Source organism: Sebastes umbrosus, chromosome 19 (genome assembly GCF_015220745.1).
Source record: "Sebastes umbrosus isolate fSebUmb1 chromosome 19, fSebUmb1.pri, whole genome shotgun sequence".
In the NCBI taxonomy this organism is placed as follows: domain Eukaryota; kingdom Metazoa; phylum Chordata; class Actinopteri; order Perciformes; family Sebastidae; genus Sebastes; species Sebastes umbrosus.
The window spans coordinates 22840649-22865608 of NC_051287.1; the positions used below are offsets into that span (position 1 = coordinate 22840649).

At 39.2% G+C, this 24960-nt stretch overlaps 1 protein-coding gene across 8 annotated transcripts in view; it reads left to right on the plus strand.

The window, feature by feature from the left end:
• Window positions 1-24960, plus strand: part of dnm1a (dynamin 1a) — a 65168-nt gene that overhangs the window by 13901 nt on the left and 26307 nt on the right. For 3 of the 8 annotated variants that reach the window (XM_037752697.1, XM_037752694.1, XM_037752699.1), the window contains exons 2-15: window positions 2662-2735; window positions 3808-3957; window positions 4111-4314; window positions 5251-5349; window positions 6344-6504; window positions 6618-6760; window positions 6842-6977; window positions 8307-8374; window positions 10132-10270; window positions 16856-16942; window positions 18326-18396; window positions 18514-18565; window positions 20553-20564; window positions 22875-22988. In XM_037752697.1, coding sequence (XP_037608625.1) covers window positions 2662-2735; window positions 3808-3957; window positions 4111-4314; window positions 5251-5349; window positions 6344-6504; window positions 6618-6760; window positions 6842-6977; window positions 8307-8374; window positions 10132-10270; window positions 16856-16942; window positions 18326-18396; window positions 18514-18565; window positions 20553-20564; window positions 22875-22988 — 1510 coding nt within the window. Of the gene's footprint in view, window positions 1-2661; window positions 2736-3807; window positions 3958-4110; window positions 4315-5250; window positions 5350-6343; window positions 6505-6617; window positions 6761-6841; window positions 6978-8306; window positions 8375-10131; window positions 10271-12580; window positions 12720-16855; window positions 16943-18325; window positions 18397-18513; window positions 18566-20552; window positions 20565-22536; window positions 22567-22874; window positions 22989-24960 lie in introns of all 8 variants that reach the window. The other 5 variants (XM_037752700.1, XM_037752693.1, XM_037752698.1 and 2 more) reach the window with 3 other exon arrangements.

Below are 24960 nucleotides of genomic sequence, written 5' to 3' on the forward strand. Positions count from 1 at the left end.
GCTCTTTAGGAAGGAGGTGCAGATGCTGACACAGACGTGCCATGGGAATTTCACAATAAAGGCGTAAAGACGATATGTATGTTTTCAGTTCGAATTGATGATGTTGGATTGTCGATCAATGAATTGATATATTGATCCAGATCGATGTATCGTTACACCCCTACATAGGAGTAATATCGATCTTCTCATCCCACTCTTAGGAAAAGCAAATTTTTCCCAAAATGTTGAACTCTTCCTTTAAAGCAAGAGCAGAATGTATGTATAGTGATTCCCATATATTCACCATATACACTCCGAAAGACAAACACATATAATTAGAATATAAATTAGTACAGGAACACAGTGAATTGCTGAATAAGCTTTTTCTGGTTTAGGTCACAGTTTTGAGCCAAAGCAGTTCAGCTCATGACTCGTGCATCCAAACTGCCTCAGGCTTTGCTTCAGCTTCAAACAGAGGCCTCATCTATTTCTTATTTATGTCGGTCAGCTGATTACTGTTCCTCAAGACTCTTCACTCTGATATTAAAGGATAAATCTGAGCATTGTGTGATTTGAATACATTATAAACTTTTTCAGTCTATATATGATAATGCACGTTTTATTGGAGACTGTTCTTGTATGGAAACATTAAATTGTTCTTATATAATGTTGGATTGAAAACGACAGTATGTGTCTCTAACAGTTATTGCTGCTATGAGCACACTAACACACACACACACATCATGCATCAGTGAGTAAGAAGTGTCCAGTCAGCTGGTTGAGGAGCACACAGTGCCAGTGGCAAGTTGACGCTGTAGTTGCATAAGCAGCTCAACACCCTCAAGGAAATCACTATTTTGGTCATTAAAAAAACACATAAAACATGTTGGCAGGCGGTCGACTGTATGGACACACACTCACATGCATTCACAAACACACTTCACACCTCAGACACACCAGAACAGCATTATAATAGATGTAAAACACTTGAATTAATTTGCATAGACGCATACAGAAAGAGCTATTTTATTTGGTATCGTTTTCAGTGATTCAGTATCAGAAATTGGAGTAGACGTGTCAAATTGCTAAGAGAACATTATAAATGCTACAATACTGACGCATATTTTAATAGTTATACATTTAGAAGAAGAAACTGACAAAGAAGCTCATGCAAATGGCCACAGTATAGCTCAGTTTTGTGGCTTTCTTCTTGTCTTTATAATTGCCTGTGAACTATTAGTGTTTCCCCGCTGTGAAGTTGTTCTGCAGTAATGTTTAGTGATTTCTCGTTTTCTCGATTCTCTTTTTAATGACAAACGTCAGTTAAAGGGGACATATCATGCTCATTTTCAGGTTCATAATTGTATTTTATGTTTCTACTAGAGCATGTTTACATGCTTTAATGTTAAAAAAAACCTTCATGTTTCTCATAAAATCTGCCTGAATATGCCTGTATTTACGCTCTGCCTGAAACGCTACGTTTTAGTGCATTTCAACGGAATTGCGTTGCTAGGCAACAGCTTGGGTCCATGTTTACTTCCTGTCAGCTGATGTCATTCACATACACTGCAGCAGGAAATAAACTGAGACAAATTTAGAATGCTTACATTTAAAACCGTGAAATGGTCTAAATATTGTAGAATTGTGACATCACAAATGGACAGAAATCCTGACAGCTTGTTTCAAAAGCACAGTTTCTGAATACGGGCTGTGTGTATTTCTCTGTGGATTGAGTGTTTTGATACTTTCACAGTATTTATACAGTACTTAAACCTATTTTATGATATAAAAGACATGAAAATCTCACTTTTTCACAATATGGGACCTTTAAAGCCGCTGAACAGTTGTATTAACTCCCAATGTATTTATTATTATTATTATTATTATTATTAATAATAATAATAATAATAATAATAATAATAATAATAATAATAATAATAATAATACTTTTTATTTATTATTTTTTACATTTATTTAAGTATTATTATTAGTACCTGGTCTATTTATTTGTGTTATGTTAAAACCTCTTCTTTGTTTATCAATTTAACAATTTGCTTATTTGTCAAGCAATTTTTTTAAAGTTAAAGTTAGGCGGGTCACTCACTGTACTATACAGGCACAAGTTATATCAAGTTTTATTCCTACTGTAGTATTGTTGTTTTATCAATACTATGCTGACACAAACATATTGTAGATTATCTGTATGGATGTGTTATCATACAGTCTAAATGTTTTTTATAGAGCAAAGAAAATATCATTTTTCATGTACATCCAAATATTTATTTTTTTCAGTTTCAATGTATAATAGTGATATAAACAAAGGGTTAATCCAGTAAAACCTTCAGTTAATTTCGGAAACCTTTAACATTTGTTTTCATGATTTTTTAAACCCTTTTCCTACTGTATCGGATGTAACAAAAATGAAAAAGCACTGCAGTACATGAAAAGGACATTTAGCCTGGTGGGATCACAGCTGTTGTGTGAGGATTTGTTGTTATTCAGCATTGCACTGCACACATTCACACTTGCTTCCCAAAGCCTGAGGATGCTGCTTCATTATCACTGACTCATGCTCTGTTGTGTTTTTGTCATTTGCTGATTCATATTGTTGTCCCTCTGCATTGTTGTTAGTTTTGCTGACCGTCTTCCTTTCTGTCTGTCTGTCTGTCCGTTGTGTTACAGAGATTTCCTTCCCCGTGGGTCTGGCATTGTGACCCGTCGTCCTTTGGTTCTGCAGCTGATGAACTGCCCCACAGGTAAAAACATGTATGGAGGCTCTTGTCTTCATCAGCTGACTGGTGGAGAGATCCTGGTGGTAAAATCTGTGGTTGATTTGCTGTCCATGAGTTGATAGTGAGAGACATTTTGAAGCCTTTAGTTTTAAAAAATTGGAATTGGAAAAATTGTATTTTAAGAGAGATGTTGTCAGTTTCTTCTCTTCTCTTCTCTTCAATTCTGTGTGGGAGTTTGGTTGAAGCCAGCATCTAGTAGTCATTTAACAAAATGCATCCTAAAGCAAGCTTTTTCTCACAGCTTACTTGTGGAGTGAATTAGAAATGAATTAAACCTAATTTCATTATAATGCACAGTCATGACTGCTGGATTATTTTATGACGTTGGTTTTCAAACTGACAATTTCTCACAGACGCAGTTAAGGTAATCTAAAACCTGTTTGTCGCAATTGCTGCAGTTTTCATCAAAAATCGTTCTTCTCTGCGTCATAACTCACTCAAATCTGAACACACAAACTTGATTAACATATTCTGAGATTCTGTGTTACTACTACTTCCTGAGGATATCATTATTTCCAATGTCCGTGGCAAATTAATGTCCATAAATTGGCTTAGTAATCATACAAAAAAGACGCTCCTTATAACTTCAGAACTTGCCCAAGAATCATCATGTTGTTAAGTTTTCTTCAGTATCAAAATAATCCAGTGGTACATTGCAAATAGGAACTGCTAATAGCTAATTCGGCATACTTTTGGTGCCACACAAGTAGAGGATAAAAGGATGGCCTGACTACATGGCAACATTATGCTTCCTGTTTCCATCCCCAAAACCTCCAAATTATGGGAACTATAGTTCCAAAACTTATAGCTGATTATCCCCCAAATCGATGTAAGACAAAGAATGATAATAGGAGATACAAAATCCATTAATATTTGCCATCAAATGACAATTTTTTTTCCAGGTGAAAAGGGCTAAAATTGGGCTCACTTAATCATTTCTCCTCTTTACTGTCCTCTTTACAGCTTTATCTGATCTCCTTCCTTTTTTCTACAATTTCCCTTTCATTAATTTGTCTCGTTTTACCATCTCTTCCAGAATATGCTGAGTTCCTGCACTGTAAGGGCAAAAAGTTCACCGATTTTGATGAGGTCCGGCAGGAGATCGAGGCAGAGACCGACCGCATCACCGGGGCCAACAAAGGCATTTCCCCCGTGCCCATCAACCTGCGTGTCTACTCCCCTAATGGTGAGGCTGACACAACTCTATTTCTACACAGATACTGACTCGTTCTGCATCTCTGACATCAATAATGTACACACCATCAAGCCTTTTATTTGGCAACAATGCATGTGACGAAGCTCTCTTAGCTTTCTCTCGCTTTCCCTTTTCTCCTCGCAGTGCTGAACCTGACCCTGGTGGACCTGCCGGGGATGACCAAAGTGCCGGTGGGCGACCAGCCCGCAGACATCGAGGCCCAGATCAAAGAAATGCTCATGCAGTTTGTCACCAAGGAGAACTGCCTGATGCTTGCCGTCTCCCCGGCCAACTCTGATCTGGCCAACTCTGATGCTTTAAAGATTGCCAAAGAGGTCGACGCTCAGGGTGAGTGTATGCATACACACACACACACACACACAAACACACGCAAGCACACACATATTGTAATCCGCCAAAGACTAAAGGGCCTCTAAACTCAGTCTTCCTCTTAAATCTCTGCTTAAAGTTTTTTTTTTTTTTCTTTTACAAATTTGCATTTCTGCATTAATTGGTCTTTCTGTGCCACGCCACTATGACATTTTTCTTTGTATTGTCCCAATCATTTCTGCTATTTTAATGTTTTTTGTGTTTGTTTTTTTCTTCTGTTTTTGCACCTTTTACTGTGCACTTAATAACGTTGTTTTGAAAAGTGCTATACAAATAAATGCTATTTATTAGTATTAAAGTAAATAAATTCAAGTCCACTTTGACCAACTACAACATTAAAATTCTACTAACACAAGAACGCATCAGAAACAATAATCCCGCAATGTAAAATAATATATATAATAAGACTCTGAAACATGACATTCTGCATAACTAGTACTTTCAGTTTTACTAATAAAACTGTAGTTTTTCGTATATAAAACTTGAAGTGCAGGACTTTTACTTGTACTGAAGTGTTTTTACATTGAACCATTGCTCCTTTTGTATTTGGAGGGTATATAAAGTTATAAGTTTGTGTATTTTGTACGTTTTTATTTTTAATTTAAATTTTTTTTATTTATATTTATATTTTTGTTCTATGTCCTTTTATCCTTTTTTGTGGTTCATATCTTTTTTCCTGTCTACCTTGGTTATATGTCACGATGGTGGCTCACATCTTGGAAAAATAAAGTTATAAAAAAAGATATTGCTCCTATTTTCAGGATTGATTTGTTATCATTGTGTTGTGTGTGTGTGTGTGTGTGTGTGTGTGTGTGTTTGTGTGTGTGCGTGCATGCGTGTGTGTGTGTGTGTGTGTGTGTGTGTGTGTGTGTGTGTGTGTGTGTGTGCATGTAGGTATGAGGACCATTGGCGTGATCACCAAGCTGGACCTGATGGACGAGGGGACAGATGCTAAAGACATCCTGGAGAATAAGCATCTCCCACTCAGGAGGGGTGAGCGCACACACACACACACACACACACACACACACACACACGCACACACACTTACACACTCTACTTCAGGGGCTTCACAATGACACACTGTTTCCCTCTTGTGGTAGTGAGGCAATCGTACTCAAAGATGCTCCAAACACTGAAAAAAAACAACACAGAAAAGGACGGAGGGATGGCAGGAGGAAACAGTACTGATTAAAAAGACAGACAGAAAGGTGGAAGAGTTGGAGAGGAGAAGCAAGGGGAAGGGGGCAAAGAGAAAAACACTGTGTTGGAAAAGAGCTTGTCTTGCGGGCTGCCCTTTATTGCAATGTGCTGATGTGGTACTTTTCTTTTCCATTTGCACTTGGTTAGGACCCAGGCATGTGCTTTTGAGTATTTTCCATGTCCTTTGTTTTTTCTACGCCCCGCTCCCCTCCTTCTCTTGCTCCCCGTCTCTCTCTGTCTAAACTGGATGTTCACATTTACAAGGCTGCTGGCTCACAGTTGCATTAGTTATAGAGCATGAAACAGCCTTTAACCGAGTGATGCATGAGAAAACTTAATTGGAGGTGAAACGGGATCCACATGACCTGAACTCCCTTTTTCTTTCTTAAAAACTTGGACACACACATACAGACACATGTACTGTAATTCCTCCTTCCTTTCTTTCTCTATTCATCCTTTCGTCTACATTCTTTTCTTTAATCCCATGTGTCCTGAAATGTGGTTTTCCCTCAGCTAAACATTATTAAACACAGTTTTAAGCGGTTCGGAGGGGCTGTTCATTTTGGGTTTGGCTGCTCAAACTCAGTTGTAGAAAATGAAAAAGCACAATCCCAGATTGCTTTAATGCAACACTATTCTATCTTCCAGTCAAATTTCCAGTCAGGCCACAAGTATTGAATCTGTTCCCGTCTGCTCTCAAAAATTCCAGGAAGTGATAAAAAGAGTTGGATGTAGTTTTTCCTGCAAATCTCGCAGCGTTTCAGACTGTGTCGTAAATGTCCAGGTTACATCGGTGTGGTGAACAGGAGCCAGAAGGACATAGATGGCAGGAAGGATATCAATGCTGCCATGGCAGCTGAGAGGAAGTTTTTCCTCTCCCACCCTGCGTATAGACACCTGGCTGACCGAATGGGCACTCCCTACCTCCAGAAAATGCTCAATCAGGTGTGTAAGACAGAGTGTCAGCCACAGCCATCCATTCATGGGTCCTGCATTTCCCCATCAATCTAATTCGACCATATTCCCAGTGATCTAACTCTGACCTTTGACCCGCACAGCAACTGACCAACCATATCCGGGACACCCTGCCGGCTCTGCGGGCCAAGCTGCAGAGTCAGCTCCTCTCCATAGAGAAGGAGGTCGAGGAGTACAAAAACTTCAGACCTGACGATCCGTCTCGCAAGACCAAGGCTCTGCTCCAGTGAGTAGATACAGCAGAAGACAATTATATAGATAGAAACTGACTAATAATAGATTCACTGATGTCTCTGCCTCCCTGCAGGATGGTGCAGCAGTTCTCTGTGGACTTCGAGAAGTGTATAGAAGGCTCCGGGGACCAGATCGACACAGCCGAGCTGTCAGGTGGTGCCAGGATCAATCGCATCTTCCATGAACGCTTCCCCTTCGAGCTGGTCAAGGTGCGTGTCTGTCACATGTTGTGTTTATTTGTGTGTGATAGTTTTATTTAGAGACTGTATGAACATTTTTGGGGCAAAGAGGGAGGATGAAGGTTAAATTTCCCGTTTCGATAAAGAAAGACTCTCCCCAGCTTTATCTATATTTTCTTTAGACTCTCCACTTGACTTAGAAAAACAACTGCAACACCCTCTCCCTTATATCTCCAAATTATAGTACTAACGCTAACCCTGCAAGGTAATGGACGGGATTGCAAAAATGTAACTTTTTGCAATAAAAAACGTCAGATTTTGCAGACTTTGGCAAAAGCACCAAACACTAAACACGCCAGTCCTATAGCTGTAAATGTTTATGCACAAGAGATTCTGAAGAGGCCAAATAATTTGGAACATTTATCAGTGTTGCGGGGCTTCTCATTAAGTTTCTATTTGTTTATGCAGCTAGTTTAATCAGCAGAAAAGAGATATTTGAGTGCTGATTTATTTGACGTAAAGCAAAGTAAAAACTGTTTGGAACTGTCTTGGTGCGGAGGTTAAATAAAAATATTCAGAATCAGAAAGAAGATGGAAAATTCTGTGTGTATAGAAATAATAATAAAGAAAAATGTCCTACATGAAAGCATATCTTGCTTTATGACAAACACCTCTCTGTGTCTCTTTACATCCTTACGTCTCTCCCTCCTGGTTATCCTTCCCCAGCCTCCCTCAGGACTCGGATTCTGGGCTTTTCCGAACCCAAACATTCCTCGTTTCCTCCCTCTCGGTTCTCAGTTCACTCTCACTTCCCCCACCTCACGTTCTTCCTTCTGTTTCTCTCACTCCGTCATCATATCCATCCACATTTTATCCCTCCCCCACATCCTCTCTGTTCACCTTTCACATCATCTTTACCCCGAGCCTGTCCTCCCTTCATCCACCTCCCCCAACCTCTGTCTCTCCACGTCGTTTACCTCACCCCACACACCTCCTTTCTCACTCTCTCTCATCCATCCCTTTCCTCCGTCCTCTCTCGCCCTCCCTCTGAGGATATTAATCTTACTGTCGGTGACTGAGGCCTGTGTCGGTTTCCCACTGTGAGACCAGGGCAGGTTGCTTCCTAACCAGAAGCTTGACTCATAAAATCATTATGTTTTATATGTTTATAGTACATGCTTTTAAAGAAATGTGAAACTCTGTTGAGGAAAGTGGGAAAGAGTGAGGCGTTGCAGTAAATAAAAGTGCTTTAGATATAAAATAAAGACAGACTGTATGGGATTATAGTAGATCAGCTTATATATCCTACTTCCAATGTTACAGTATTAATCTCCCTTGTTGTCTCTGTTTCTTTTGCAGATGGAGTTTGATGAGAAAGAGCTCCGCAAGGAGATCAGCTACGCCATCAAGAACATCCACGGCATCAGGCACGTCCGCCCTCTAACTCACCCCTGCTTCCCTCCCTCTTTACTTCACCTCTCCCCTCTCTCTTTTTCTCTCTCTCTCTCTCTCTCTCTCTCTCTCTGTCTCTCTCTCTCTCTCTCTCCATTTCAGTCACCTCTGTTTGCCAGACTGCATCTAACTGAATCTAATCACAAAGACCTCTTTACTTGAATTGAGCTCTCTGTTGAATACTAACAGCATCAGTACACTTAGAGAAGGTTTGAGATCAGATAGGTGACTTCTGGTTGCACGGTGCTTGATCTTGTGGCCTTTCCACATATTTGTTTTGTTTGCTTTTCCATCCATGCTGGTGTGTGCACATCAACTAAAAAGGACCAAAACATCAGAAAACTCATCTAAATTTATATTTGGTGCCAATATGTATTTCAAATAGTGTTTGGTCTGTCTGAATCAGATAATAACAGGATATAGTGAGAGGCAGGAGATATTTATGCTCATGTGCTTGTGGGTAACAAGTATGTATGGAGCGTACAAAGAAATGGTATTTAATTTATTTAATTGATGATGGAGAATATTGTTGGTTTCTGTCACTGCTGGTTTATACCTTATTTTGCTTATTTCAGTATCAGACCTGATTTTTAAAATACCAGCTACGTAGATGAAGCAGGATGTTACTAGGTAGTAATAGGGTTAGGGTTTGGGTTTGGCAATAATTGGTGATAATTGATAACTTATTACCAGTGGGTCGTATCCAGAGTTTTCACCTTAATTTGCTTAAATTAAAATAAAATCTAATTTAAGTTAAAAAAAAAATACGCAGTGACTGTCCATATTCATATCCAGACATGTGCTAAAATGGATTTTTTGGTGACACATTCATATTATTGAGATGACCTTGGTAGGGCTGCAATTATGATTATTTTCATCAATTAATTATCAATTCATCTGCAGATTATTTTCTCGATTAATCGTTTGGCCCAGTTTCTCAAAGCCCAAGGTGATGTCTTTAAATGTCTTGTTTTGTCAGTCCAAAACTCAAAGATTTTCACTTTAATATGATACAAATAATTAATTAATTAAACAGAGAAAACAGGTAATCTCCATGTTTGAAAAGTTTCATTTTCTGACATTTCTGTATGAAAAATTACTTTAACGATTAATCGATTATCAAAATCTAGACCTGGGCCCAGTGCACACCTCCAAAGTTGCCAGGCTGTTCTTGCGATGAGTTTTCAGGGATGTTTTTTCCATTTCAAGAATATTTTGGGTACTTGAGTCCTTGTGCCAGTCGTACTGCAATTGCACCGATAATAGATCTTAAGCAAAACACTAATTCAAATTTTTAAGTCACTGCACGAATCTTTTATCCACACGACTATCAGATAGAAATGTTGACAGATGAAACCATGGATCGAAACAAAACATGGAAATAAATTAAATCAAAATATCTGTATCAAGTGAGATCCCATTCATCCTCTTGAAGGATAACACACACGAACTCTTACCTCTTGAGGGAAAATCGCTGGATATTTGCTGCAGAAACTCCCAGATTAAGTGCACAGATTACTTGAAATGACTTGATATGCATGTTGATTTGTAGCTCCATTCTCTTTCCCTCTCTCTGTCTAATTTGTGTCTGTTAATGTTTGGGGGGAAAAAGCTCAGAAACGGAGGGTAATTCTTTACAATTAACACTCTTCTCTTTACCCAACCCTCCTCTTTCTCTCCACCATCCTCCTCTTTATTTGGCCCTGTGGCTGGTTCTCTCTCTGCCGGGCAGAACGGGCCTCTTCACCCCGGACATGGCCTTTGAGACCATTGTGAAAAGGCAGATTGGGAAGATTAAAGAGCCTTGCGCCAAATGTGTGGACATGGTCATTTCTGAGCTAGTCAATACAGTTAGGCAGTGTACCAAGAAGGTAAAAGATAAAACAGTAGATAGCGCTTTTTTTGTTGTTTTCAACCCCTCATCTGCTGTTCACTCCCTTGTACTGTAACCACCTGGCTCTCTCCAGCCCTCGTTGGAGTGGCTGGGTGGACAGGCTGGACAGGCTGGCCGTGGTAGAAAGCTGTGCTGAAGAAAGCCAGTGTGGAGGCTGAGCGGTCATCAAATGTGGCTGCCTATAAATGATTAAAAGTCAGAGCAGTCTCAGGTTAAGACTTTAATTAGCACATTTGTGATGACTTATTGTAATCACATTACCAAGAATTAGTAAGAATTACAGAGTGGCCTCAGTTGGGCTGTTTTGGCACAGTAAAGGATTTTGAGCTGCGTCCCAATTACACACTAAAAGTCTGTACCATACACTTTATGCTGTCATACTGTTTAGTTAGTAAACAAGAAGTCAGTGTGCTTTATTGTTTTCAACTAACATGAAATGATGCAACATGTGCGCTGACATTCATCAAACTTTTCACTACTTTTGAATGCTACTGCCATTTCAATTTAAGCTAAGAAAAAGCTGAAGGTTTTTCCTATAGACTTAGGATATTCTTTATCTTGTGTATACAAGATATTATCTTATTGTTATTATCTTGTTTGCACGTGTTGTATGTAATGTGCACAACTGAGAACCGGTATTTCGTAGCTTAAGATGATATCGACACACATGAGTATCGCGATATTATGTTTTGTGATACTCTATAGATTCTCAAAAACACTGTATTGATTGTTAATTAACCTAAAAACCTGATGGACGCTATTCTGTCTTTCAGACGTTGTAGTGGGCTCATTTTAAAAGCTGGTGAAGGTACCTAAGGAATCCATTGGTACCAACCATGTCATGCTAGCTTGTTGCGAAGGAGGTTAAATAACGCTCCAAACTTACGCAAAATTTTGGCGAGGAAAAACTGTCATGGCCATTTTCAAAGGGGTCCCTTTGACCTCTGACCTCAAGATATGTGAATGAAAATGGGTTCTATGGGTACCCACGAGTCTCCCCTTTACAGACATGCCCACTTTATGATAATCACATGCAGTTTGGGGAAAAAAACATGCAGTTTTTGCATGCAGTATAAATGAGTTATTTTTACCTATTCATGTGATTTAAAAAATGCAATATATCGCCTTGCTTACAGTTTAAATCACAATATATTGAATCGTTACCCCTGTATCATGATACGTATCGTATCGCCAGATTCCTGCCAATACACAGCCGTAGTAGTTAGTGTGGAATTGGGACACAGATTGAGTTTTCTTTGAACCTCCTGTCCCTCTTGAGGGCGTCTCTGTGCAAGCTTTGTTGTAAAGAAAAGATTATCACCACTTTGGAGGGATTTGGAATTGATTTTGTACATTCACTCGAGTAGTTTTCAACTCAAGTAGTCTTAGTTCTAAAAACCTTGACTAAGACACCTTTGCATACCTGGCAGCCATATTGGATGACCTCAGCGACCAGACGTCCTTGTGCGTGAGGCTGCAGCTGTGCACCTGCAGCAGACAGGAGCCATGACAACTAGGTTTTAACTGCTCTTCAGCAACAGGCCTCAGGGGCCACACTCTCTGCTACAGACGCTTGAGTGAGTGTGTGGCCAAAAGAAAAAGCAGTATTCTTTATCCAAATTGATCCACTGTGACCAAACAATTTCAACAGCGGTTGGACTGCAACAACCTGGAGGCCTTGGGGATGATAAATGTTATGATTAGGAGTGATGGGTGGAGAAAGGGTCAACGCTAGAATGGATCGGGGCGTTTTGGCTGAATGTTGGGGTGCACAGCTGCGGTCTCGCGGTGCGTCGCTTGGAGTTTTTTGGCTGATCGAGTTGTCCAGGCTGGGAACTCTCTCTATTTCCTCTTGTCTCTTCTCTCTGTTTGCTCTTTATTGATAGAGAGAGACTCCAGCACTGTCCTGTTGTAGGATGCCTTCAAGGGAAACCAAATGTCTCACTTGCATTTTCTTCCTTCTGTGCTGTTTATCCCCCCCACCCCCCCCCACCCCCCCAACCTCCACACCTCTCCCTGTCTTTTTTATCTGTCGTTTCTTCTGTTCCATCTCCAATTTTACCTTCCTCGTCTGTGTATTGTCCTCTTCCCTTGCCATCTGTTTTCACTCCTTTTGATTTATTTCGTCTCACGCCCTCACCTTCTCACTTTGCCTTTTCCTTTCTGTCTTCTTCCAACTCTTCATTTGGTGTTTTTACTTCCTCTCTCTCTCTCCACCTCTTTTTGTCTTCTTTTTATTTTTGTTTTTATCACTCCTCTCTCCCGTGCTCCCTGCTTATCCCTACAGGACGGGGCTGTTCACCCCTGACCTGGCCTTTGAGGCCATAGTGAAAAAGCAGATCCAAAAGCTGAAGGAGCCCACACTGAAGTGTATAGATATGGTTTCGAACGAACTCACGTCCACCATACGAAAGTGTAGTCACAAGGTAAAATGCCGAAGAGAACCAAGCCACTTTCTCTATCTGTTAATCGCACAGGTACGGGTAGACCGATGGCTGGGCATGCAAGTATTGATATAAGGAGATGTAAAAGAGAAAAAACAGGCCTGAACTGTTTTTTTATAGTATTCTTTATAGTTTTTATAAACTGCCATTTACTAAAGCGTGACTCTGAGATTTAGACAGATATAATGAGAGTTGAATATTATTATATTTCTCTCTACAAATCTCCTTACAATTGGGAAAATGAAGAAAACCTCTCTAATATATTGATGTGGAATTGCATGGCTTCGTTGATTACACTTACAAAAGCATACTAAGCCAGACAAGTGATTGTTTCCATATAGAGGCAAATGTTATATAGGCCTAACAACCCATTTGTTGAGGTTTTAACGCAAACATTTTTTTAACGTTTGGCAAAGACTGCACCTAAAAACTATAACGAAAAGGCGTATGAATGCCACGATAATGCACAAGGCATTTAGCATTTAGCGTATATTCGTAATACGAACGCCTTTCTTGCTTTTGACTTGCCGTTTGTAAACGCATCCACGTAAATATGCCACGCTCAGAGCAAAGACTGCTTTTGGCGGGTGGTGGAGGTTGATGGGTCAAACAAACGCACGACTCTCAACCAGGCAAGTGGCAAGTTATGTTCGTGAGGATTGTCACGTACATGTTACCTTGTTTCCGTATGTATTTTACCTAGTTTGCATTCTTATTTGAAGTCCAACCATGATGCTTTTCCTAAACATAAGTGAGTGGTTTTGATGCCTAAACCTGACTGCAGACGCTACCGTAGTTTTTTTTGCGTGGCGTACAAATGACACACGAAAAGTTTAAAATGCATCCTCATGACACGCGGAATGTCCATGTAATGTCGTGCTATTTATTTATTTCATTTTTGTTGTTTTTGAGAATACTATTCACAAAATGTAATACATGATGTAATTTATATAGTGTCAGCATGCTAACATGCTCACAATGACTTTTACCATGTTCACCATCTTAGCACAACATTTGCTAGCACAAAAATAAAGAGAAAGTAGGCCACAGCTGAGGCTGATGGGGATATCATTAGTTTTGCAGGTACCTAATTTGGTCATAAACCAAAGTATTGGACAAATTACAATTTTGATTGGATGATGGCACTAATTGAAAAGTTAAGGGATCACCATTATACCTAAAGCCACAACTCTAGTGTGGCTAGAAAGTATCACCCTGCCAATGTTCAATCTATTGTAATTCATATAGTTTATGTTGACTGACTCAGAATGAATACCCAAATTAAACAATACCATGATTAGATTATACTGTAGGTTACATAGATATTCAGAGCAGGTCTAACATTTGCACACTAAATCTAGATTCCTCATGTCACTTCAGCCAGCAGATATCGGTCTATCCTTACTCCAGATCTTACTAGTCTGCATTTTAATTAAACTTTATTTGTCATTGTCTTCTGTCAATTATTGGCCTTATATTGACAATTTAACAAATTGTTGCCTCTCAACCTGCATGTTGGATACTTTTCTTTCATATTTGACCTCATGATGTCTAAAAATCCTTTGATTTAAGTTGGATAAAATCACATTTGTTTCTGTCTTTGTGCGTATGATTTAATATAGTGGAGTGACTGATTGTGTAGTTCCACCCGCTGACTAATTGACGTATTTCGAGCGTCTCTTTATTTCTCTTTTTATTTCTCTTTCGTCCTCTCCATCCTGTCGTCCTCTAACCCTTTGAGCCGGCTGCTTCCTCGCAAAGCAAATGACCAAAAGACAGCGTGACCTCCTTTGGATTTCTCTTCTCTGTCACACTTTTATCTTGATTTCACTTTCAGAGACAAACTGTATTTAAAGATACTGTATTATAATATACAGTGGTTGGGAAAATCCACAAAGGGGTCAGTTTGAAGTCTTCCTCCATCACCCTCTCTCCCATCCATCCCTCCCTGCTCCTTTGCATTGCATGTCAGTCTGAATCACCGCCAGTGCCTTTGCCTGCTGCTTTGTTTGTAAAAAACAAACATTTCTTTCTCAGTTTTTATGTTTCTGTATCAGTTTTTAAGACACTTCATCAGATTTTGGCAGCTTTTATCTGTCTTCAAGTTGCAATGCACCTTTCCAGTAGCACACATTATGTTGCTTTCAGTTGCTTGGACATTGAATACATCCACATTTTATTGGTTTTGTTTGTAAATGTTTTATTTTCATGGTTTTCACAAATTTTGAGTATTGGAGTGAATTCAGGAGATGTGATCCTCAATAAAATCAGTTAACAGTATCAATAATTGGACAATGGTGACAATGTCAATTGTAGCTGTCTTTCCTCAAGTTGAAAACTTCACATATTTCCTCAGATTCAAAAGAGCGATTTGGCTAAACTGTCAAGGGGTTAAACTAACCAGATGCTGTAAAGGTATGCTTTTACAAAACAGATGTGTAGGCTAGTTGAGCTCGTCTGATGTGATACAGACAACTTTGAAAACTAACATAGAGCTATACAGAGAGAAAAAAAAAGAAATATACTTTTTCAAACTTTGCATGTGTTTGTCCCTAACAGTTACAGTATAAAAAATAAGCACAAGTGTACGAGACAAGAAAGACATGTGGGCTGATAACAATTTTGAACAAAAGGATTATTTGAATAACCTCAGAATGTATTATTGCTGATTCCAAATGCCAAAAATTAGTATTAATTTAAACTTCATGTGAACTGTAAACTGCTAAGCCCCTTAGTTACTGTTTTTATGCCTGTCAAGCTTTCCATTGTAGCGTGGCACTATTCCTGTTCTGCAGCAATAATATCTGTCCCCATGAATTTACTTCCTCATTTGTTCTTTAAAATGTGTCAAATATGTCCAACAAATTGCTTCAATTATAGATTAGGGTCTTCTTTATAACATAAACAAAGAATAATGTACATTAAAAATACTTTTTTTTACTTTACTGAGCTTTTTTTTGTACATATGCTGGATTTTACCATGTTCCCATTGCAAAGTGATCAACTTCATGAACAAATCCATCATTTTATTTTAAAAGTTACACTGCCGAAATGTTGCTGCATGACAGGAATAATCACACAAAATCTATAGTAATTTTTTTTTAAATAGAGAAGCAAACAGAAGAAGCTTTCTCGTTTCTAACTTGCGTCGTTTTTGTCAGTTGAAATGGCAACTGAGCATATGGAAAACTCTGTCTCCATGTGTCTTTTAATGTTTCAATCTGACTCTTTTTAAATATAAACCATGTCAAATGGTCTTAAATATACATACAGTATGATGGCTACATGCTATAATGCTAAAAGACTAGGGCTAAAGCTACAGGTCCTGGTAAAAAGCTAATTAGCCGGGTGTTCTAACGTTTGCAGCTTAGAGCAGACAAACAAACTGTTGATTCCAGTAATTAGACTGACATTCATCTTAACAGTGTCCCGTTATTATGAAGCATCTATTCATTATGGATGTCGTCTGCTTTGTAATTGGACCGAACCAAGGAAGCAGTAAATCAACTTGAGAACCACAGAGAGGTCCACTGATATCCACTCACTCACCACAACCATCTGACAGACATGAAAGATGCATTGTAACTTGCAAGAAAAACAGCGCATATTTTTCTTTCTCGCGCTGTGATTTTTTTTGGTTTTGATTTTTCTTTTTTCCTCACACTTCTCCAAATTTGTTTGTGTCACATTGGAGGCCCACCAACGTCTGCGTTCGTGGGTTTGCAATGAGCTCATGGAAAAAGAGACCCGCAGTGTGCTGGGAAAAGGGAAGCGTCTCTGCCAGAAACATTGTTTATTCTGTGTTTGTGTGGTAATATCACAGACTTTGCACTATTCTTCTGCATTTGTTCCACATTGGCAACAATTAGACATTTTGCACATGAAACCCACTCAAATCCACCCACTGGTCAGCTGGGTGTGCAGAGACTAGAGCCGAGACTGGGATAAAACTCCTAAAACATAAACTCGTTTAATTATGTTTTTGTAACGTATTTTGTTGTATTGGTGGAACTGTGTGTTGTGGTTCAGTGAGATGACAAATGTAGTGCTTTACTGCAGATTTGTGACAGTTGTCATGTGTGTTTTTGCTACCTACCTACTGTGCTCTATGCTCACAGCTGGCTCAGTATCCCATGTTGAGAGAGGAGATGGAGAAAATCGTCACCCAGCACATCAGGGACAGAGAAAGCCGCACTAAGAACCAGGTAACACACAAAAACAACTACCACAGTCCACAGAGTAAGAAAAGTGAGTGGTTTACGGTTGTGCAGAGGCTGGTTGAGTTGTATAGAATAGGATGAACTTTTTTATTAATATTTACATAGATGTACTTTATGGTGTACACTGTAATTTGTAACATCTTTGCAAACATTATATTTAATTATCTCAGCATCTTTTAATTGTTTAGAAAGTATGGGGTTAAAACCATAGACTGTATATAGAGGTGGACAACGCGTCTCCACTTCCTCCCACTGTACAGAAGTGAAGCCAAAATATCCCGGATACAGGATCTGCCATCTTGAGATTTTGACGTCATTTGGAACCAGAGTCTGCACAGTAGCGATTTGGGGGCCTGGAGCTGCAGTATCAAGGTCACCCGTCTGAACCAATCGCGAGCCGAGCACGGCCGCAGCTTGTCAGCGAGAGAGACTGACAGCAGCCAATCATGACGTCTCACCCCCTTTATAACTAATTAAAACCAAACTTATCAGAAAAATGAATACTTGAACAAACATCACGTGATGAGAACTACCCAAAATGACAGAAACCATCTTTGGGAAAAATGTACTTGACGTGTACTGTGACTTTTTAGTTTGGCCCATGTCCCGTCCACTAACATGGAGGGAGCGGGCTTTATGACCTATACTGCAGCCAGCCACCAGGGGGCGATCCAGATGTTTTAGCTTCACATTTGGGGAGCTGTCATGTTGTCCATCTTTATATACAGTCTATGGTTAAAACATTTTTTTTTCCATTTTGATTGGGGTTTTCAGAATAAAAAAATACTGTAGAACTAAAGGAAAAAGTATTTTAAGTACAGGTATTAAGACTAATAAAACAAATCAATGTTTTACACTTGAGTAATACATAAATGAATAAATAAAACTAGAGTAATGGTGTTTAATCCAGGCTAATTTGTGGGAAGGATTAGCACTGTTTTTCAAGTGGTCGATAAAGGGTTGCCAGATCTGGTAAAAGTTATCTTCACTCCCTCTCAATGAGAACAATTTTTTTCCAGAAGTGAGTGCTGCATGACGTCTTTATACTGCACTTTTCATTGGGATTGTTTACTTTTTTGACAAACCTACAGTATGCCACCAGAATAATGTGAAAGATGAATGAGATGTGTTGAATTTTGCACATAGTGGCATAAAAATGCTGAAAACTCAAAAGGAGCATTAAACAAATAAAAATAAGGCTGCTTACGGTCTTAGGTGAAATTAATTTTGGTAGTTGTAGTTTTTATTGCTATAGCATTACAGCAAAAGTGCATCAACAAAACCTCTAAAACCAAAAACCTTGAGAAGTTCTAAAATATTATCAATAAATATGCATTTTTGATAACATCTCTCTCTGTCTCTGTTTAGGTGATGCTGTTGATAGACATTGAGTTGTCCTACATGAACACCAACCATGAGGACTTCATTGGATTTGCCAAGTGAGTTTCTGTTTTTTGCTTCTCCATTATAAAGACCTACAGTAGGTGTAAGATTTACCAGTTCATGCGCAGTTTAAGGTCTAAATGCAGTATCTCCTGATGTGTTTTGTTGTGCAGCGCTCAACAGAGGATCAGCCAAATGAACAAGAAGAAAGCAGCTGGCAACCAGGTACTTTGATCACACTAAACATACTGTCATTTCACTTTTATGTGACAGGTTATACTACATTTTACAGGTTATATAGTACAGTACAGCTACAGGATCATGATCCCAGACTGAACTCCTCCTCCAGTGTGGTTTCGTCTGTTGGCCAGCAACATGACATCTGAACTTCATAGTCTTTCTTCCCTAAGGCTTTCTTCTGTTAGCACTCAGCTCTCTGTTTTGCCCATGCTAAATGTAGCACAGCTACATAGTATCGTGTTACCTTGGCGGCAGTCCATATATTACAAAATGCAGCCCTGCACGGCTCTTGTGAACTTTACACACTAATGGACAACAGTTGTTGAATCTTGAAACAATTGTCCTTTTGGTGAAAGTCACGGTGATGTTGGCACAAACTGAGGTCTGTTACAAAATATCAACGATCTTATATTAATCAAATAGAATGCACACTAATACCTCCGTCAAGGTTACAAAATCCTCAAAATCTTTCATTTTTTAAAATGGAAAATGGTTTGAAATGTTTAATCTCCATTTGGATATCGGATTGCATCAAAATACAAATAGTAACAGACAATTATGCAATACATGTGTGACTGCTTTTTTTTTTTAATCATTATTTAAGTAAGTGCAGAAGTTCATGTCAAAAAAGCAATTTTTTTTTTAAATTGTTAAAAAATCTCCCCTCCAAAAAAAATAATTTACAGAATCTCATCATGGCTTTTAAACCAGGCTATTAAATAGGCTTTTTCGGTTGCTATAAGCACCATAGATGTGGGTCAAGAGGGGCCTACAACACCCAGTAGTGGGTTTTATCATCTATCCACATGGTAGATCACAGAAAGAAGGTATAAAAGAACATGACAGCGACCTCTAGCGACCGTAGTAGTGGATGTTGGGGGCGTTGGATGGGACACAAAACACAGGACTTTCACCCAGGAGACATTCTTTGTTCACATCCTGTGTGAAACCAACAACGTGTAGTTGTCTTTGTGTTCACAAGCTTAGGTTAAACTTTGGAAACATAGTTATTTTAAGTCAAAACACAATGTTTTTCTTAACTAAGTGGTTTAAAAATTTAAATAAATTAAAAAAATTCTAGTGGGCAAATGTAAACGTAATTCCTAATTTTCTGCGTTGAGGTAACAAATGAACAAATAAATAAATAGAAAGAAATACACTACCCCTGTAACTCTCTTTGTCACACTTTTCCATCAGCTCTGCCGCACTTATTTGTTAATGAAAGTGTAAATTGTAGTGAAACTGACTAAATAGTTTTAAGCCAATAATATCAGGACCAATTGCTTATTTATATTATAATAAATACAGTTATTTATAAAAATAAAAATCTAAATTTTTGTCTTAAAATTAACCCTAAGCCTAAGGGGGGGTGGGGGGGAGCTCCAGGTTTGAATTCCGCGTAGGGCACCAAAAGGGCGAGAGCCGGCCCTGCCTAAACCTAACGAAGGCTTTTGTTTGTGTTCAAATGTAACGTTTCATTCAGTTTTACAATGTGTTAGAACGCGTTGCTTACAGGTTTCACTTCCACTTTTACAACGTAGTAGGTGTAGTACGCCCCTACTGACCCACATCTATGGTGCTTATAGCGACTGAGATAACGCCTCTTTAATGGCCTGATAACAGTCGAATCGGGTGTCGAAACTTCACTTAAATTTGTTACACATTCTTTAGATGTACTCTAAATAACAGACAAAGTCACTAACAAGACTGACTAACCTACATTAAATGGCTACTGTAGGTCAGTCACAATATCAGATCAATGACTATACATTCAAAGTAAAATAAAGACAGATTTTGCCCTCTGAAAGCATCTATATCCTCTTCTATTTTTTTTCCACACTTTATTCTTTAATCTTACTCTCTTCAGTTTTGGGGTTTTGGGGTTTCTATCATCTTGTTTCCTCTGAGTGATTTCTCTTTTTTGCTGTGTCTCGTCCTCTTTGTCTTCCTCTCTGTGGCTTTTCTGCTTCAGGATGAGGTCATGGTGAGTAGTGTGTGTTTGAAGCGTGTGTGACCGTGTGTGTGTGTGTGTGTGTGTGTGTGTGTGTGATTCTGTGCATGTCTGCGGGAAGGCTTTCATGCGTCTGTGCTCATGTTTTTGATCGTGGATTTATGAGTATGAGTGTGTATGAGATGAGCTTCATACTAACTACAAGTAGACGGGCAGGTGGCTGTGGTGGGGGATGCTTGGCTGCTGCCCTTTCCTTTCTTTTTCAGCTGTGTCGTCCCTGCAGGAACACACACACACACACACACACGCACACACACACACACACACACACACACACACACACACACACACTCATACACACACTTGCACTACACGGTGACAAATGTACTGTAAAATGCTATCCTTACTCGACTCTTTCAGTCTTGTTGAAAGACTCAGTTTGGACATTACTTCAACACTGAGGCTAGTTTGCTTTGGCGGTGAAGAGACGCCCCCCAGCAGTAATTTGAACTAGATAAAGAGACTCATGCGTTCCTGAATTGCATCTCAAAGAGAAGGAGAGTGAAGACCAAAGAGACTTTCTTTTCTTGAAGATAATTATTTTTATCTACTCGTCACTAGAGTTCCTCTTTAATTCCCTGCCTCTCCGCAAATCATCCAGAAGGCCAGGGGGGCTGGGGGGAATGTAGACATGCAGTGTGCTAGACATATGTCACCTCCATAGTTGTCAGTTGTAATAACAACCACCCAGATCAGGGTCAACGGTCAGGGGCACATAATAAACAAAGTGGTGCTCTTCACTTCCTGTTTACAGATGGATGTAGTTAACCCCGCAGCTTCTGTTCTCCTGATTTAACGCCCTCCTGACCTCCATACCAAGAAAACTGTAGGACCCCTTAAAACCCCACTTATTATCAAATATGCTTCTTATTTCATTTCTCAAATCCTGCTCAAACTTTATCTTAAATTCTAGTCCAAATCTGAAACTCTCTAAAGATATCAAATGCATATGCTGAATATGTAAAAATGATGCACAGGAGTAGAGATGTGCAGGCCTGTGATAGGCATTTTCCATTTAATCATTTAATGTAATTGTTTTTGTGAAGAAATTGAGAGTCTAAGTATAGAGAGTGTTGTTGTCCAAATTATAAAGCCCTCTGAGACAACGTTGTTATTTTGGGCTGTTGATGAAAAGACGTCGCACGCGCAAATAATTTCATGGTTTGGCGACAATGTGCAGGCGTTATTTTTTTTTTTTTATCATTTTAATTTTGGGCAATGTAGATAAAATTGACTAGTGTTACTACTGGATACTGGAATTTCTACCTTGATACAATACCATGAAAAATATCGATATTCTATACCATTTTTTGATACCCAATTTGACAACAATTTGTTGTTAATTTGTTATTAAAGATAAATAGCATTGTGTGTGTCAACTCACTGTCAGAGAGAGGAGAGAGCAGAAAGCGCAGCTGGTACCCATGTACTGTATCGATACCGCAGAAAAGAGAGTATTGAAACCGTTTCAAATATTCAATATAGATATGTATCAGTGTTTTTGACAACACTAGTCAGGATGTACTCTTATAAAAACTGTATCTTTTATTTGATTATTTTACTCGAAATCTATAAATCAACTCTCAAATGAAACGTCAGATATAGAATATAAAATGTGACATTGTCATACAGTGTGAAACTATATAAACTACTTTAGAGGAAATCAAACGTCAGAGAAAATGAAAGGGAAGTGGATTTTTGTCACTCAATCACTTCTCTTCAAAAAGCACATAAACCAGTCTGGCTCCTGCATTTCATTGCATGGCCTCAGAAAGGTTTGACATGGGCCATTCTTGTTGTAGCCATCCCTGACCTCCCACCCTGCTTGCTGTCCCCTCGCTGCCGTCCCAGCAGCCAGCTATAATGTGCTGGTGCCTGACCCACATTGTGTACTTGGCCTTTACTAAATGCCCTGCGTTGGCGTTCTCTCCAAATTCTCATTCAGCCCGAAAGAGGAGTTAGCGATCGGTTCAAGGTAAATAACACGCACACTATGTATTGTATGTGTCTATATAGTTACTGTTTGGTGGAGAGAATGAAACACAAGAGAGAATAAGAGTGTGAGGAATGTGTTTAGTCGTGTAGGTGAGCGTCTCCCTGCTGTTGTTTGTGGCCTCTTATCTCCACTGGAAACATTTAACTGTCCTGCCACATACGTGTTAGTGTAGAACAGGGTGTTACAAATAGGGTGTTACGTTAGTGAAATGTGTGTAGGAAATGATGAATGGTGTGTGTTATTTACAATCACTTTCCCTTCTCTCTGTGTGTCTGGGTGTCTCTCAGGTGATCAGGAAAGGTTGGCTGACCATCAACAACATCGGCATCATGAAGGGAGGAGCCAAGGAGTACTGGTTCGTCCTCACCGCCGAGTCCTTGTCCTGGTATAAAGATGATGAGGTGAGATGCTGTTCACACACAAATATTAAGATTGTTTGCAGCCGCACATTTCTGTTTTGGCACACTGAAAGACTTTTTGATCAGAGTCCTGTTTACGCTCAGAGCTACAGGCTTTTTAAATCTGTAATGCATCCATTCGTCAAATTGACACACAGGCATGTGTTTATCCACTTTGTAGTGTAGTCCAAAAGCAAAACAGCATAAAGAATTTGTAAAATGATACGACAGTGATGCAGGATGGGAGTTCTTGGCAAAAAAACTTCCCTTTGTCATAAAAAGGGAAAAGAAGAAACTCAGCAGAATCAACTGCAGCACACTATTGTCAAAAAGTACTCTTTTATTATTATTAAAAAATAAGTAATATTTTTGCTTTTGAGTATTTTTGTGCGATAAGGCGTTATTAGGATGTGAAGCAGAGCCTGACTATATCAATATATCGCAGGTTTTCTTTTCTTTACATGAGTACATCGTGTAAAAAAATGATTTTGATACTTTTTTTTATGTTTGAAATTCTTTTGTGTTACCTCGCAATAAATATTGCGTTACCTCAAAATACGTTTTGCATTCCCTGTGTTCCATAAAGAAAGACTGAGCTGTATTATGATATAGTATTATGTATGACATAGTAGACCATCACTGCACCCTCAACTGTGTGTGGCTCAGGCACACGTCTGCACCAAGGTTATAATAGTTTTGAATTTTCAGTTAGTTTTTTTTTTATTTAATTTTAGTTTTGTCTTTTCATTTCATTTTTGTTAGTTTTCAGTGTGTGTTTGCTAGTTTTAATTTAGTTTCATTTTTCAGAAAGGTTTAGTTTTAGTTTTTATATATTTAGTTTTAGTTTTAGTAGTTATAGTTAGTTTTTGTTAGGGCCAGCTATAATGCTGATTAGATGTAGTGTGTTGTCAGTGAAGCCTCAGATTTAGGCTGAAGTTTGGCTGAATTTGGGAGATATTTAAAAAGTCTTTCATGTTGTTGCATTCCAGGTTTTGTGGAAAATAGCAAACACATATTAATTAATAATAAAAAAAACATGGCATGTTTGAAAAAGAAATTCAAGCTGATTACACATTCATCCAGTGATTTTCAATAGCTGACTCGTCATAGTGAAACGTCCAGAAGCTCCGTTGACATTACATTTTATTGTGATCTAGATCTTCACAGCCCAACCTGAGACGCCATCCCCTCTGTCTGACTCACCTCAAAACTATGTCATTTTAACAACAGCACTTTTATAATATTTTCCAAAAAGCTACAATACCAGGAGAATTATTTCAGTCGGACGTGTTTATTCTTCCACCAGAGAGATTCACAGATTCCTTTCCACTTTCTGCTCCAAACGTTTTTTTTTTCCCGGCTCGTCCCGCTGGCAAAAAATAACTGTTGGTCCTCTGCACACTGCGATGATTTGACCCGCTGGCTTACTGGGTCGACTGGTCAAAGCGGTGTCCCATGATGCTTTGCAGAACTATTAGGAGCTAGCCACAGTCTCACTGTCTCCACGCCGTAGCCACAGCCGCTGTGCTCGCTGACATAAGGGTGTGTGTGTGTGTGTGTGTAGCGTTGAGAAGGCCTTTTGCAAAGAGTCAGGACCCCCCAGCATGTCAGACACCGAAGCTGGCACACACATGTGCATACCAGAGCCCCCTGCCCTGTTCCCAATTACACACACACACACACACACACACACACACACACACACACACACACACACACACACAAGCTGCTTCTAATAACCTTACTTCATTTCAAAGACGGGGCACAGAGTAAGAGAGGGACTGGATTGTAGGGGAGGAGTGTCTCTTGTTAGCTGGTTAGCAGCAGGAGTAACAAGGACCAGAGAGTGAGGAGGAGAGGTGGGGGTTGAAAGGGGAGACAGGGGGGAGGAGAAGGAGGAGAAAGTTTTGCTTTTATATCCTCCCTTTATACCGTTTTCCTCCCTTCATTTCCCATCGCTCCCTTATTCATCCTC